The 14,785-nt window shown below is 40.9% G+C and overlaps 1 protein-coding gene across 3 annotated transcripts in view; it reads left to right on the forward strand.

The window, feature by feature from the left end:
• The window catches only part of LARGE1 (LARGE xylosyl- and glucuronyltransferase 1), a 204,591-nt gene that overhangs the window by 131,145 nt on the left and 58,661 nt on the right, over positions 1 to 14,785 (forward strand). For all 3 annotated transcript variants that reach the window (XM_086610255.1, XM_086610256.1, XM_086610258.1), the window contains exon 6: positions 8,732 to 8,836. In XM_086610255.1, the coding sequence (XP_086466381.1) occupies positions 8,732 to 8,836 (105 nt within the window). The remainder of the gene's footprint in view (positions 1 to 8,731; positions 8,837 to 14,785) is intronic.

The raw sequence follows: 14,785 nt of genomic DNA on the forward strand, positions 1-14,785 counted from the left end.
CCTTCATTTTCTAAGAAACTCTTTGTAGGAGAGGAAAAGATGCATGAAAACCCAATGAATTCTCTTTTCTTGAGTGATTTCATTCTTTCATCTTTCCTTATGACGATGAATCACAGATTTAGCTCTTTACCGCAACCTCTCAGTCCAGTTCTGTATGCTCCATCCTCTAGATGACCTTTTGTATATGATTGTGCCTTTGAATCCTCCCTCCTACCACGTACAAAACACTTGTCATGTTTCTTTCTGTACAGACTCTTGCCGAGTTATTCTTCTTCTCCAGCCCAACTTGCTGTTACTTCTGCCCTGGCTACATCACCACCTCTGACTATGCCTAGAAGTCATCTGATACCATTGCTTTAGACCCTTGTTCCAGCATTTCTAATGCCTTCCTTTATTACTTTCACTAGGTCCTTTCTCCTTCACTGAGTCAACCTGGCCAATCTTGTCTTTCCCTGCCCATAATGTACTGTATCTACCACTGCTTCACTAATCTACCGTCCTTTCTTATCGTGTGTCATAGTTTAGCCCAGCCAGTAATAAAGCACCACATGGCTGATCGCTCACTCCTCGCCTCCAGTGAAACGGGGAAGAGAAAATATAGCAAAAGGCTCGAGGATCAAGACAAGGACAGAGAGGGATCACTCACCAGCTATGGTCACAGGCAAAACAGACTTGAAAAATCAATTTAATTCATTACCAATCACATCAGAGAAGATAATGAGAAACAAAGATCTTAAAAACAGCTTCCCCCACCCTCCCTTCTTCCTGGCTCTACCTCCTCCACCCAGCAGCACAGCGGGACAGGGTATGGAGGTTGAGGTGAGTTCGTCGCACGTTCTTTCTGCCACTCCTTCCTCTTCACAAAGAGGACTCCTCACACTCTTCCCCTGCTCCAGTGTGGGAGCCCTTCCCACTGGAAACAGTTCTTCATGAACTTCTCTGACGTGAGCCATTCCCATGGGATGCAATCCTTACCCATCAGACTGCTCTAGCACAGGCTTTCCCACAGAGTCATGGCTTCTTCAGATGCAGCCACCTGCTCCAGTGTGGGGTCCTCCACGGCCACAGGTCTTCACAGACTGCCCCGCCATTAATCTCCAGCGCCAGAGTGGGCTTTCCACGAAGTTGCAGCCTTCTTTGGGTGCAGTCACCTGCTCTGGCACAGACTGCTCCACCGTTAGTCTCCGTGGGCTGCAGGGAGACAGCCTGCTGTCTCACCATGGGCCGTGGAGAAATCTCAGCTCTGGCACACCTTCCCCTTCTCCTCCATCTTCACTGACCTTTGTGTCTGTGTAGTTGTTTCTCTTACATCTCCATTCTGTCTCTGCTGCAGCTGTGCCAGGCCCGACTGGCCCAACAAACCTTGGTGGTCTCGGCAGGACGAACTCTGCCCAGAGGGCATCCCACGAGTGGGGCACTTTGGAATGCTCCAAGCAACATGGCTGCAGCCCAGTGCTGGCAGCTTCCAGTGCAGGAGGCCGGGGACCAGCCCCCTGCCTTCCCCCTCTCTCAGCTGCAAGTCCCACATGGCGCAAGTTTCTTTGTCCTCTTCTTAAATATGTTATTTACAGAGGTGCTGATTAGCTCTGCCCTGGCCGGAGGCAGGTCCAACTTGGGCAGAGGAGGGTCCAAATTGGCACCAGGGAAGCTTCTAGCAGCTCCTTCCAGGGGCTATCCCTGTAGCGCCTCCCCCACTACCAAAAACCCCACCACATAAACCCAACACATTGGATGTTCACTGCCTGTCTCCTTTGTTCCTCTCCTGGCACCAGTGTGCTATCCAATGTGATGCTCCCATGGAGCCATCCTCTCCTTTCCTGGAACAGTCCTGCAGAACCTTCAGTGAGCTACTCGTTGGCTTCCTTCTCATCCGAGTTGCTCCTTAATAACTGTCCACGCAGTTTCTCTCTATGAGCAATTAGTCCACCAAGAAGGGCTAATGGCTGTTGGGAAACAGCAACATATTTGATACAAATGAGATAACAAATAAAAATTTAAACTTGTGTAGGAGACGGTTTTCTCTGAAACTGGATTTTTCCACGTGGAAAAGGGAAGTTTTTCACAGTAGAGACTGCCTTTTCCTGTACCTGCCTATATATACATACACACACATACCAGTATATATTTATGCATGCATATATGTAGGTATATATATGTGTACGTATGTGTATGTGTGCATGCACATATAATGCGTGAATCTGTTATGTGTATGCACACCTGTGAAATAAGTGCACAGTAGAGGTTAAATTATTTAATTCTGTTGAACACAGTGTATCCTGCACTGTACAGGTATATGAGAAAGTGTCATCCTGTGTTTCTGAGGACAGGCAGGCTTGTGCTCCAGTGCACACACAAGATTTCATGTGCATATTTTACACTGGATTCATGGTAAAATTTCTTAAAATTTTCTAGAAGGGAAATGCTGAGAATTTTTGTGCTATAAATATATTTCTAGAGGAAACACAGTGCATTTGTTGCATGAGAAGACAGTCTTTTTTAGGGATGAGAGAAGACATGGCAGTGGGTGAGTTTGGGAGCAGGAAGAAACATGAATTGATATAGACAGTGCAAGAATTGCACAGGGCATCAATAGCGAGGATGAAAAGCTTGAACTTGACTGTGATCTGAAGATGTGGATGAGAGATGTGGCAGGAGAAGTGAAAGATTTTAGAAGCCGTGTATTTTGTATGAACTGGTGCGAGATCAGGGACTGGAAAGCCATAGAGAAGGGGTCAGTCACTCAGGCAAGACCTAGCATGAAGTGCAACACATTCAGCTGGTATCATCAGCGTAAGTACACTGACTTCACTGAAGTCATGCAGATTTATACCAGCTAAGGATGTGGCTCACATTTCAGAAAGGTAAAGGGTCTTATGCAGGTGTTTAAAAGATAAAGAAATCAGGAGAAGGTCATTAATGAAAGATTTTGAACTCCCAAGTTGAGCAGAAAATAACCCAGCTTCATTGTACACTATAAATTCTGCTAGTCCTGACTATGTTCATCAGACTCGGTACTGGCCAGTTTAGAAATGTTCCAGCATTCCAAATATGGACTTTTCCCCTCTTCCCTCCTGTCACCTTTTTGTTCTGTATTTCTGTACCCCATTTTAGGAGCAACTCTACATTTCTCCTGATTCCTGCCAAGCTTGAATCTTAAATTCTTGTTGAGTCTTCCTGTTCTTTCAGCTTACACTGAAGACATGCATTGCTTTGGCAGTACTTGGCTGTGACTCCAGCCTTCTTGTCTGTATTAAATTCCTAGTGATCTAACCATGGCTGTTAAAGTGGTTAGAAGTAGCAAGACAGAGTTCTACTCTGTTCTCCTTTAAGAACTCCTCAGTGTAGAAATTGCTTACTTATGATTTTAAAGGCTGAAAAATGCTTTGCACTTGCTTCTCGCTTTGGAGGCCCATACCGAATACAACTAAATCTTGCAAATGTAACAACCAGGAGAGCTGTGCTGAAGCACAGCACATCTGTGATCACATCTGTGATCTCTCTTGTGATATCAGCTCGCTCTAGGCCATGGGCTATCAAAAAGTGGCAGCCCACCCACCCCTTCCCACCTCCCTAACATGCCTTTTTGTTTTCCCTTTCTGAAAACAGCCTAACAGCTTGATGTCCCAAGGACCATAGAAAGTGTTTGATGTGGGCCCATTACTTTTACTGTGATTGCAGTAGAGTCATGTGAAAACCACTGTAGTCTCTAAGACAAAAAAAGCAAAAGAAAAAAAAAAGGCTTCCACTGAAGAAGATGTTTAAAGTAGTTGTAATAACTATAATTTTTTACTACTGTTATTATTGTTTATAACAGCAAAATGCCTCAAGGCAAGAACTGAGGTTAGGGTCCTTGGTACCAAAGATACTAGAGAAGATGGAATTCTCTAAAACTGGGGAAAAGTCAGGACAGAATAGGAAAATGTTGTTCACAGGCACCGAGATTGTACTGGGCACAAAATGAAACTAGCAGATACCAGACTCAACATAAATAAAAGCTGATACTTCTTCAGATGTGTCATGTGCCACAAGTCACTGGAAGCTGGAGGACCACTATTAAGAAGTGCCACTGTACAGCTGCCCTGTTGTGCTCCATTACTGCACAGCTGCTGCTCCTTGCTGCTAGAGACACAATACTGTGCTGGATGGAGCTTCAGCCTGGCCACATGCAGCTGCTGTTATGCTTTCAGTACAAACTCACAGTTATTACCTCATAGTGCAATATGTGAGACAGGCAAAATGGGAGAGGCATAAAAAGTTATTGCTATCCTCATTTTTATTAAGGGAGAATTGAGCAAGAGGCTGTTATGTCACCTGTCCAGTGTCAGCCAAGAAATCAGTATCTGAGCTAGGAGCTGAGATGAGTTCTGGAGTCCTCTTCAATGCCTGAATTAGAGGATCATGCTTTCCCATCCATTAGCCACCAAAAATCTATGAAGTGAAAACAGAATCGAAGGCATTGAGATGTCAGGCTCAGAAGTATCTGTTTTTCCATGGAAACCTCTTCCCAGTGACAGCTAAGCTTTTGCAGGGAGAGATGCACTTGTCATCGTGTGAGAGCTGTCAGGGAGCTGTGCTGTGCAAAGTGCTGGAGCTGTGCAGCTGCCTTCTGGAGCAGCCTCGTCCGGCAGCCAGGCAGCACACAGCCCCGTTCCCGGCAATCCAGCTGTAAGTCTGCCTGCTCGATAATTTTTCACCATGGTCATGCCAGAATCATAGCCTTGTTTTCTGTTGTCTGGCTGTTAGTGGTGATGTATGAATAAGAAAGACAGCTTCATTTTCATAAGCTAACTTGTGCCTGGAGTAACAGAGAGCGAGAGGAGCGCACTTAATCATAACTGCAGGGCCAGAGCAGAAAACAATGACAGAGCTTTTGCCGTTAGTGATGGTATTTTATTATAATAACTCTTAGGAAGAAGAAACAGGCAGCTTAGAATGCTGAATGATTCAAATTCATTATGGTAGCCACTGTGTCCTCATCTGCTGGAAGAATAAGTCAGATAACTGTTTTATGCTTGCCTTTTACAAAAGGCTGTGGTGGAGAGGAACTCTAGTCTTTCTCCTCAGAAAATCTGAGTTTATATTGCGATATGATCAGAGGTGAGACAAAGCTGGTGAAAGTTTCCGCAGAACTGCAGGCACCTCGCAGGGAAGGCATGAAGAGTGACAGAGGAACAGGCTGGGGCTAACGGATGGTCAGAGAACTGTGGGCAAGGGGAGCGTTCCTTGTGCCCGCTCAACACCATGCGCTGCTTTGGCCAGCACCTCGTTTCTATGACTTCATAACACATTTGAAAAAGTAAATAACTAAATGAAATAACTGGTAATGCTTGGATACAGATGATCTCATAATGATTGATTAATATAATAAAAAATTGGTGGTAGCTTAGAGTGAAACATTTTTAGTTGTTCAAAACTGAAAGGGCAAACCTTATGATTTTATTTTGTTTGGACTTTTAGTTACATAGAATAATGTGGTATGTATGGTGTGTATTATGCATCTGTATTATGTGTCACATTGATATTATTTAAAATGCGCAGGGTTGTACATTTAGATGCAATTATTTTGGTATCTTCAGATCAAAATATTTGGGCAGGTTTTTTTTCAGAGAATATTTCTGAATTTCTTTTTTTCTATACTGATTCAGAATGACAGCATTTTCTGGAACCATTAATATTTGTTATGCAGCTGAAGTTCTGGTTTCCTGAGTACTTCTGCCCTAAGTGAAGATCATAGAGACAACGTAAAAGGAAATAAAAGTATATTCCTCTTTGGCAGAGACGGCAACACTATTCCAGTCTAGAGAAAACAGCAATATAACTAGAAAAGATACAAAACATATCTTCATAACTTTCTCCAAGGTGGCTTGGGAGACAAGCCATCACATCTGCCTAGCAGGTTTTTAGACACCAGCAAGAGTTACAACAGCCTGACAAGTTGCATAATGCTCTACCCTAGGACAGTATGTGAACATGTGCACATTCCCAGGCAAAAGGAAACTGAAGCGTGTTAGCTAACACATTTTACTTTGTATTTGTGGCAAGCTAAAAGGATGTGTGCAGGCAGTTATTCCAGCTCAGTTGATACACAGTAAGTCACGTTATATGATTCACGTATCTAAGCCCTAAAGCTTACATCATGTTAATTTCTGCCTTCATCAATGTCCCGTATCAAACAAACCTCAAGGAATACTGGTGAGATCAGGATATATAAATAAAGGGAAAAAGAGGAAGGAAATGATACAGCTACAATAAATACATGCAAACATAATTTCTTGAGCCTTTTCAGTTTATCTTAGCATGAGAAATAATAACTGAGAAATAAGTATTTCAGGAGTACATTGTGAGAACTGAGATTTTGGACCGGTAGGTGGGAAAGGAAAACCATTAACAAGCAGCAAGGTTTGTTCATTTTTTATTATTCATCAGTCTGAAGGCTGAACTCTGTGGCTTGTTGGGAAGTGCATGGGGCTAAAATAATGAAAGCGCATTGATGCTCCATGGTAAGGAAGTTTGGTATCTGCTTCTTGCAAATGGAATTCTAGCATTTCTTTTGATGTTAGCAGTACTATCCTGAGAAGGATCGGTGGACTGCTGAGTTGTGAAATGCGCTGTTAGAATATGGGCAGGGTCACTCTCTTCCTACCAGCTGTGCCAATCCTTTCCAGCCCAGCTGCACCTGCATTTTTTATTGGGTTTTTTTTCTCATCCTTTACTAGCCATGGTAGTTTCTTATTTTGATTTATTCTACCTCATCTATAAGGGAGTGGTTATAAAGAACAGGCAGTCTTCCAGCACAGAATCAACAAGTGTTTGTTTAAATTGTGCCCTTCAGCCTTTTTTGGCTAAGACTTCTTTGAGCTAGTTGAGATCCCTTTCATATTTCCTCATAATATATGGCTTGTGGCACCTCGTGAACTGTCTAGTGTGTTCCGTGTGTCTCACAGGTTGGGAGATGCTACAGTTTATTTATATGAACAAATCATCAGTTGCCTAGCATGCATCTGCCTCTAACTTCATTCTCGTGTGTTGCACCCTGCTAATATTACCCGTTTTCAGTAGTACCAATGAGCTGATAAATGTGTGGTGGTCTTTTATATGATCCTTTCTGCTCTCCCTCAGATTTTCCACCTTCTTCAAAAATGAGTTATGGAGTATCATGTGAAAAATTAAATATGTATAACATATAATATATATAATATATATAATGGAAAAGGAGAGACATCATTAGAAAATTAGGTCTGATGAGGACTGGCATGTTGTGATTGGGATAGAGTGGGATGATCCTGAACAGTGGCGTGAAGTAGACTTGGTAATCTCTCAAGGTTATTTCTAGATTGATTTCCAATCACTCCTTGAATGTTTTCATAATGTTCTGATGTATTTGTAATATGCATTCGCCACTGGCTGCTGCTCACAGTCTTTGAAACAGCATTCGAGACACATGTAGGAGTTACTGACTTTCCACTGAGTTACAGATACTGCAGGAGAGTATCGGAATCACCTGACCTTCCTAACATCTTCCTAGCTGATTATAAGATTGAATTAATCACTTCTGTCTTTATGTCTTGCTTCTCAACCTAACCTTGTCTCGGGCCATACTGAAATTTTAGTAATACGGCTATGGTCTTACATAAGCAACATATAATGATCATCTAATGCTTTCAGTGCACTGCTGTGACCATACACCCAGTTTTATAAGCATATCTGGGATTTGAAAATGTGCCTTCAGAGCATGATGCTTAATTGCTTTCTCAAAAGACTGCAAAATAATTTCCAGTCCCAGCCTTAGTGCCCTCAGTGAGCAGATTCCTCTGTCAAAACACCATTCCCTTTCCTTTCTTTGACTAGAACCAAATGCAGTTTTCACCTTCCCTCCATCCACCATCACCAGAGCATCATTTCAATCACTTCTCTTATTTACATTTTATACAGCACATTTCAGGGTAGATAATTAAGTCCTTATCTATACAAACATTCACTTTTCAGTTGATTTTTAAGCAGTGCAAACCTTCTAGACACATTTGATTTAAAACACATTTTACTCTAGCTGAAACCAGCTGCTAATCAATGTAAGCTAAACCAAAATAAGCCCATCTAAAACTGAAATCATAATTTCTATGCAGCATTCCACACAGGCTTACCTAAATGACTTTTAAATTACTCTCCTAAATTAAACCAGTGCAACTTTCTTATGTAGGTAAACACTTAGAATCCAATATTTTCCTTAGCAAAAATGATTTCCTTCGTGACTAAGAAAAACATCCCTGAAACTAGTTGGGGGAAGGCATGAGAAGAGAATAATTTTTTATACAGAGCCTTGTTCTTCAATTATATTATCTCCATCAGAGTATAAACAGATCTTCATATTAGATGATCATTTTAGCAACACTTACTTCTCACTAGGAGGATTTTCCATCATTGTATTCCAAAACCAAGCAGCATTCAGATTTGTCTGGGTGATATATTTTTGTCAGCATGACAAAGGTTCCCACAGTGTTTAATTACTCAGACTAGCCAGGGGAGAAGGAAAGAAATGAGCCGTGCTGAGTTTGCTGTGCCAGGCTTGCTGTCTGTTACATAAGCAGGCGTCTTCCGAATGCGTGACAAGAAGGCAGCATCTGAACTTCTGTCTTCTGCTCCCACTGGCTGTCCCTCTCCAGATCCCACGTGTGTTGTCCATTGATTGACTGTCTTTCATCTCATCATCTGTTTGTGATTTGCTCGTTTCCAGGGCAGCAAGTTCTTGGCTTGGTGGAGAATCAGAGTGATTGGTATTTAGGCAACCTTTGGAAGAACCACCGGCCCTGGCCAGCGCTTGGGAGGGGCTACAACACAGGTAGGCCCTAAGGATTTTCTTTGAATTAACATTTGCATTGAGCATGGAATTGGTCTCCTGGTACAGAGAGTATGAGATGTGATTACTCACACCTCCCTTCCTAACCTGCTGCAAAATTTGTCATTTGAAGCAGTAAAAATGATGCAATGTGATGCATTTTTGAGTTTCTGGTCCTGTGCTACTCTGAGGAGAATATGTTCCTTCTCTAAATGGTCTCAAGGAGATTGTATGGCATCCTTCGGGGAAGGACAGAGCTTTTCAGCAGTCTGACAGATCCTCAGCATATCTCCTAGAAGATTTCTCTCCGTGATGAATTGTATGTAGGCCCAGCGAGAGGGAAAGAATAGGAATCAAGGCTCATTTTCAGTAGAGAGGTAAATGGTATTACAAAATGTCAGCCCAATAAAGATATAACTCCTGCAGGAAAGCAACAGGGTCATAATTGTCCTAATAAAATGCAAACTACTGGCCATCAATTTCTGCTGCTTTGAGAAAGAAATAAAGGCACTAGATCAGAGAATTTATTAGGTTACAAGAGACAGGTCTTACCTCTGATTTGTGTGTGGTGTGTGAGAAAACATACCAGGTGCATAAAGAACACACACGTACATCTAAATCATTTCAATGCTAGGCTTTACATGCTGATGCAGTGAATTAGGTTCCCTCTCTATTTGTAATAAAAGGGCAGAACAGATGGTGAAGCCTCCATTTAGAAAAGATGAGTCCATTTAAATATCCCTGCACTATCAGGAAATTATTCACCATAATAGTGGTTTTGATTCACAGAAATATATTGGATTGAATTAAACAGAGTAACTAAAAAAAGGATTGCACAAGTTGTGATTGGGTCATCTGTATTTCTATATTCCTTTGTATATTTGGGGGAATCACGCCAGTTTTTGTGAATTTGTGCTTCAGCTTCTGCAAAGCATCTCTGTTCTGTGAAAATGTTCAAAAGAATAGCTCAACAGAACACAGATAGTATGGATACAAGATTTTAGCAAAAGAGGTTTGTTTCCTGGTTCTCCACTTGCCAGAGCAGAATTGCATATATAAAGGCTTGGGCTGCCTGCCCCACCTTCCCCCAGACTCCCCAAAAGCATGAGGCAGAGCTGGGTTTCATGGATTTGTCCTGCAACCTGAAAGCTTATGTTATGCACAACTAAACTTGTTGATGTCAATTCTGTTCAGTGTTGCACCACAAAGCAGTATCTTTTGTTCTACTGCTAGATGACTGCCTTTTATAGTTACTTTCTTTCTGCTTTATTTTTGTTTTTTCCTTTCTGCCATTTTAATGCTGGCAGAGAGAAATTTGTAATAAACACATAACGTTAGAATAACTCAGAAATATATGGTGGGTTGTATCTAAAATGCAATTACATAAATAAAAATGCTGTAAAGTTTTTATTTATATTAACTTACTGTTACAAATTTTTTATAGTGATACTTATGTCTGTATATCACAAAATTCTTCCATTGAGAGCAAAAATAATTGAATGTCTGCAGTCCTTCACATACTTTGCATGTATTAATTCTTGGTATGTGTTAATACATACCTACCAGGCCATACATAATCCTGCCCATGATTTTAGTCTGCTCACAATTTCTTTCTCCAGACAACTCACCTGTAGTTATAAAACTTTCTTGTCTTTAGAAAGAAAACCGGAAGGTAGATAATGAATGGAAGATTGACAAGTGATCATAAGAACTGAAATGATGTTTTTTCAAGTACATGGAACAAGAGGTCACTGAGTGAAACAGTGCAGCCTCTGAGAAGTAGCAAACGATGTTATTGACAGAATCAACATCATTTACTATAATTTTCTTAACGGAATTCATTGTTTGCCTCAGTAATCTAGCAAAGATTGGAGGTATAAGTCTCTGAAGGAAGATGAAATACCAAGTGAAACTGGAGTTTGTTTGATGTGTTCAGTAAATTAAAATAATTTACACTCAATGCAACACTGGCTGAGGAGGATTTCAAAAACTAGAGGGGGGGGCGGGGGTGCTGGGGGTGGAGAAGAGAGGCAATAACTGTAAGCAAAACACTCATGGAAGACAATGGGCCAAGAAAGGGAAGGCTGAGAAACTCAGGTGCTTAAAGTTGTACGTAGGAACAGTAAAAGGGCCCCCAAAACCCTGAAACTTTAATGAGCTCAACAAAGCTGGATCAGGGGGAAGCTCTGAGACAGGCTTTGCTCTTGCTCTTGGGAGTGTGTTTACTACAGCCCTAGGATACAGTCCTAAGAAAAGAGATTTTTATGTGACCCTCTTCAGCTAGACCCAACCCTGGCAGATTTGAGGCAGGAGCATTTTGAGTCAAAATTCTTCCACTGCTTCCTCCAAATGTCTGAAGCAAATAATTTATCTTTCACTCCTACCTTTCTATGTCTGAGCCACTCTGAACAACATATAGGTTGGGGGAGTCCCAGAAAGCAGATGCATTAAAGCCGAAGGTGTGTTTGTTCCTTCTCCACTAGCTCTTTAAACCCAGTAAGCGTGTGTGTTCTCCTATTCCTGTGTGCCCAGGCCAAATCTCCTGACAGCCAACACAGATTTTCAAAGAAAGATTTTATTTGGTTGTTTTTCATCCATCTTCCTCATTTGCACAGGCAGATAATCCAAGTCATACTTTAGTCCGTGATAATATAATCTTAGGAAAACCAGACCAAACTCAAAAGTCAGTTCAGTGACAATTTAATTGGTGTTCAAAAAGTTCTTAGTTAGAACCATCCTTTATTTGAGATAACTTTCCTTTCCTCAAGCAATTTTAAAACCAGTTCCTTCTCTACCACAAAGGTAACCAGGTTTTTTCTGTACCTCATTGGCTGAAACTCAGTAAGCTGCTTAATCAAAAACTTTTTTTACCTATGGTTCATTCCATTTTGCTTGTTGACACTGAAATTAATTCTTATAGACTCCTCATACATTAGCTAAAGCACACTTTTCTCTCTGTATAGTCTATATTGTCTTTCAGTTAATAAACTGTGCTTTCAAAAGTATTGCCTGAGCTGCACTACGACTTTGTCTTTACAGATGTTAAGCTGACAGCTACAGAATTGCACTGTATGGTTTGATGTTCGTTTCTGGAGTAACAGTCATCTTAGTCCTCAGAAAAATATATTGTCAAAGAAATTCTAAGCATAAAGCTTCTAGAATTTTGTCTGGCTTATACTTTCCATCATGGTGGAGAATAGCTTTTAAAAGCAGTTTCTGGTGACTGTTCTCATGATTTCAGGCCACTTCCTCAGCTGGTGTGGATCACCCCTGGCTTCTCTGGCTTGAGTACAGCAGGGCCAACTTACATCAGCTGAGAATGGACTCCACATCTTTCAAATAGAGCTTTAGAATGGATCTGTGCCTGTAATTTGAGTGCCGAGGAGGCATTTGTAAAAGCTTTGGCCCAGAGGATTTCAGACTTCTGTACTTCAGAAGGCCATCCTAAGGATTTGAGGCACATCTGAAATACACTGCGTCAGTGCAACTACTAGATACTGTAAGGAGGTGTCTCAACAGCTTGAGCTGAAGATTCATACTCCCACACTGAGAAATGTCACATTACCAGATTTGTGGATTGAGAACAGAAGAGAATGGCTAGCACTAGGCTACGTGTGCACCGTGCATTATTACTCCCATGTTTGTAATGACTGGAAGAATGCTAGAATGAATCGATTTCCTATATTGTTTCGCTGAAAAAAAGGACCTATGGAAGGTGAATTGGAAGTGGGAAGCATATGTTATGTCATTTTTGCATAATATTTAACAATTGTGAACACTAAAGACAAGGGCAGAGCAGACTGTTTATATGAAATTAGACTGGATCACATCTTGTGCTTCTTCATGATGATACTGTGCCTCTTCAGTACAGAAAGCAAATGACTAGTAAAGCAGTGCAAAAGAGGGGAATGGGAGAGTCATGAAACTGCCTGTGGTCCTGCTCCGGAAACATGGTAACTGCTTTCATCTGCGTGCCATGGGCTTCTGCTCACAACATTATGATAATGGATCTGATGTTAAGAAGTAGTGACTGCTTTTTATTTAATCATACATTCCTATTTTTCAGAAATCCTCGCAATTAATGCTTTAAACAGTTATCATTGCTTAATTCTGGATAGATCTGTTACCAAAATTACTTTTTTCCCCCCTGGAAGAGTCAGAATTCCGTGACACCCATCTGAATATAGCACTAATTTACAAAACATATTCCATAGATTCTGACTAAAACTAGTGCTTTTCTTCATGGATTAAAGAAAGGGGTATAGTGATTGCTTGAGAGAGGAGTTTTTTCCGAATTGTCTCAGTGAATGAAGAAGTCAGAGAACTCATGTTTTGCAAAACCTTTAAATACCCACCATCGGGGCCTGACTTGGTTTAGCCATGTCCTCTCTAAAAGCCATTCCAGTATTCCCAGCTCCCATTAAGTAAAACATCTGTCACGTTTGGTACAGGAACTGGTATCATTAGGTTTGGTTATAAGTACAGAAGCCTTTGCAAACAGATGAAAACTACATTTTAATGATTTTTTTAAAAATGAAAAAATGAAGTTCAACACCAATGTCAGGGCAAAAAGTAACACTTTCTTCACCTACTCAGATTCATATTGTACCAGTTTTTTGGTTTAGATTATTAAATTATTGGATTAGATTATTAGAGGGTAGTTTTAGATGGGATGTAGGAAGAAATTTTTTACTCTGAGAGTGATGAGGCACTGGACCAGGTTGCCCAGAGAAGTTGTAGATGCCCCATCCCTGGAAGTGTTCAAGGCCAGGCTGGATGAGGCTTTGGGCAACCTGGTGTAGTGGAGGGTTGGAACTAGATGATCTTTGAGGTCCCTTCCAACCCAAACCATTCTATGGTTCTATGATTCCTTCTTTAAGATACTGTGAGCCCATTCAGCAAATACATTTATCAGTGCAAAGCATACTGCTACACATGTGCTTTATAATGCACAAAGATGCATTTGAAGTACAGGTATCATGCACATTGTACAGGTAGTAGTTTCGGCAGTGCCAGCACATTGCTGCTTTTAGATACAACAGGAAATCTCAGTTTGTCTGTGTCAATGGTGGGAAGCTAAAATGATAATCTGATTTTGATGACCACATCCCTAACTTTGTTGGCTATAATCTGCAGTTTGCACTTAAAAATAAGCTGTCTTAAAGCTGATTGCCCTCCAAGAAGAGCTTCCTTTCCAGTCTTTCTCATGCAGTTTCTAAAGCATGTGATGTACTGAGAACTTGTTTACAGCACGCTTGACATATCTGAAATGCAGGTCAATATGTATTTGATTTTGAAAATGGTGCCTCTAGTTTGAGAGGCCTATCCACATAATAATGACATTGCTGCAACTGAATTAGTCTACTGTTCATTGCATTCTCTGAGATACATCCTCTGCTCCTTGGCAATTGAATCTATCAGACCCTGCAATAACTCTCTTTTTTTAAAACACCACCTGACTTTCTTTGAAACACTGAAATTTTCATCTCTGAAGAACCCTGTGATAGAAAAAACAATGGCATTTGGACAGTCTATACCAGATTCTGGTTTCCATTGTCTTGGAGTAAATAAGAAGTATTTCTTTTAGTTGATTAAATTGTTCTAGTTTAGTTTTTTTACTGGTCTGACCTGAGTTCATAATGTAGATCTCCATGTAATGTACATAAACAGAACATATATATACCTTATTCCAATCTAATGATGTAAAGAGTCATTCTGAAGTATGGTATTTTTAGCTCAATCGAGACAGTTCTTTGTGTGAACATATGTAGCTTGATGAGTAATTATGTTGTCCAGCACTCTGAAATGCCCTCTCTTTTTTGGAGAGGGACTATCATTAGCAGGTTAAATTTACATGAAAGACTTGAACATAAAAGCTTAGTAGAGGCATCGAGGTGCCTAAACTGAGGACAAAAACTTCTATTATATGGCAGGAGAACCCCAGAAAAATAC

This window comes from Tauraco erythrolophus, chromosome 4, assembly GCF_009769465.1.
Source record: "Tauraco erythrolophus isolate bTauEry1 chromosome 4, bTauEry1.pri, whole genome shotgun sequence".
Taxonomy (NCBI): domain Eukaryota; kingdom Metazoa; phylum Chordata; class Aves; order Musophagiformes; family Musophagidae; genus Tauraco; species Tauraco erythrolophus.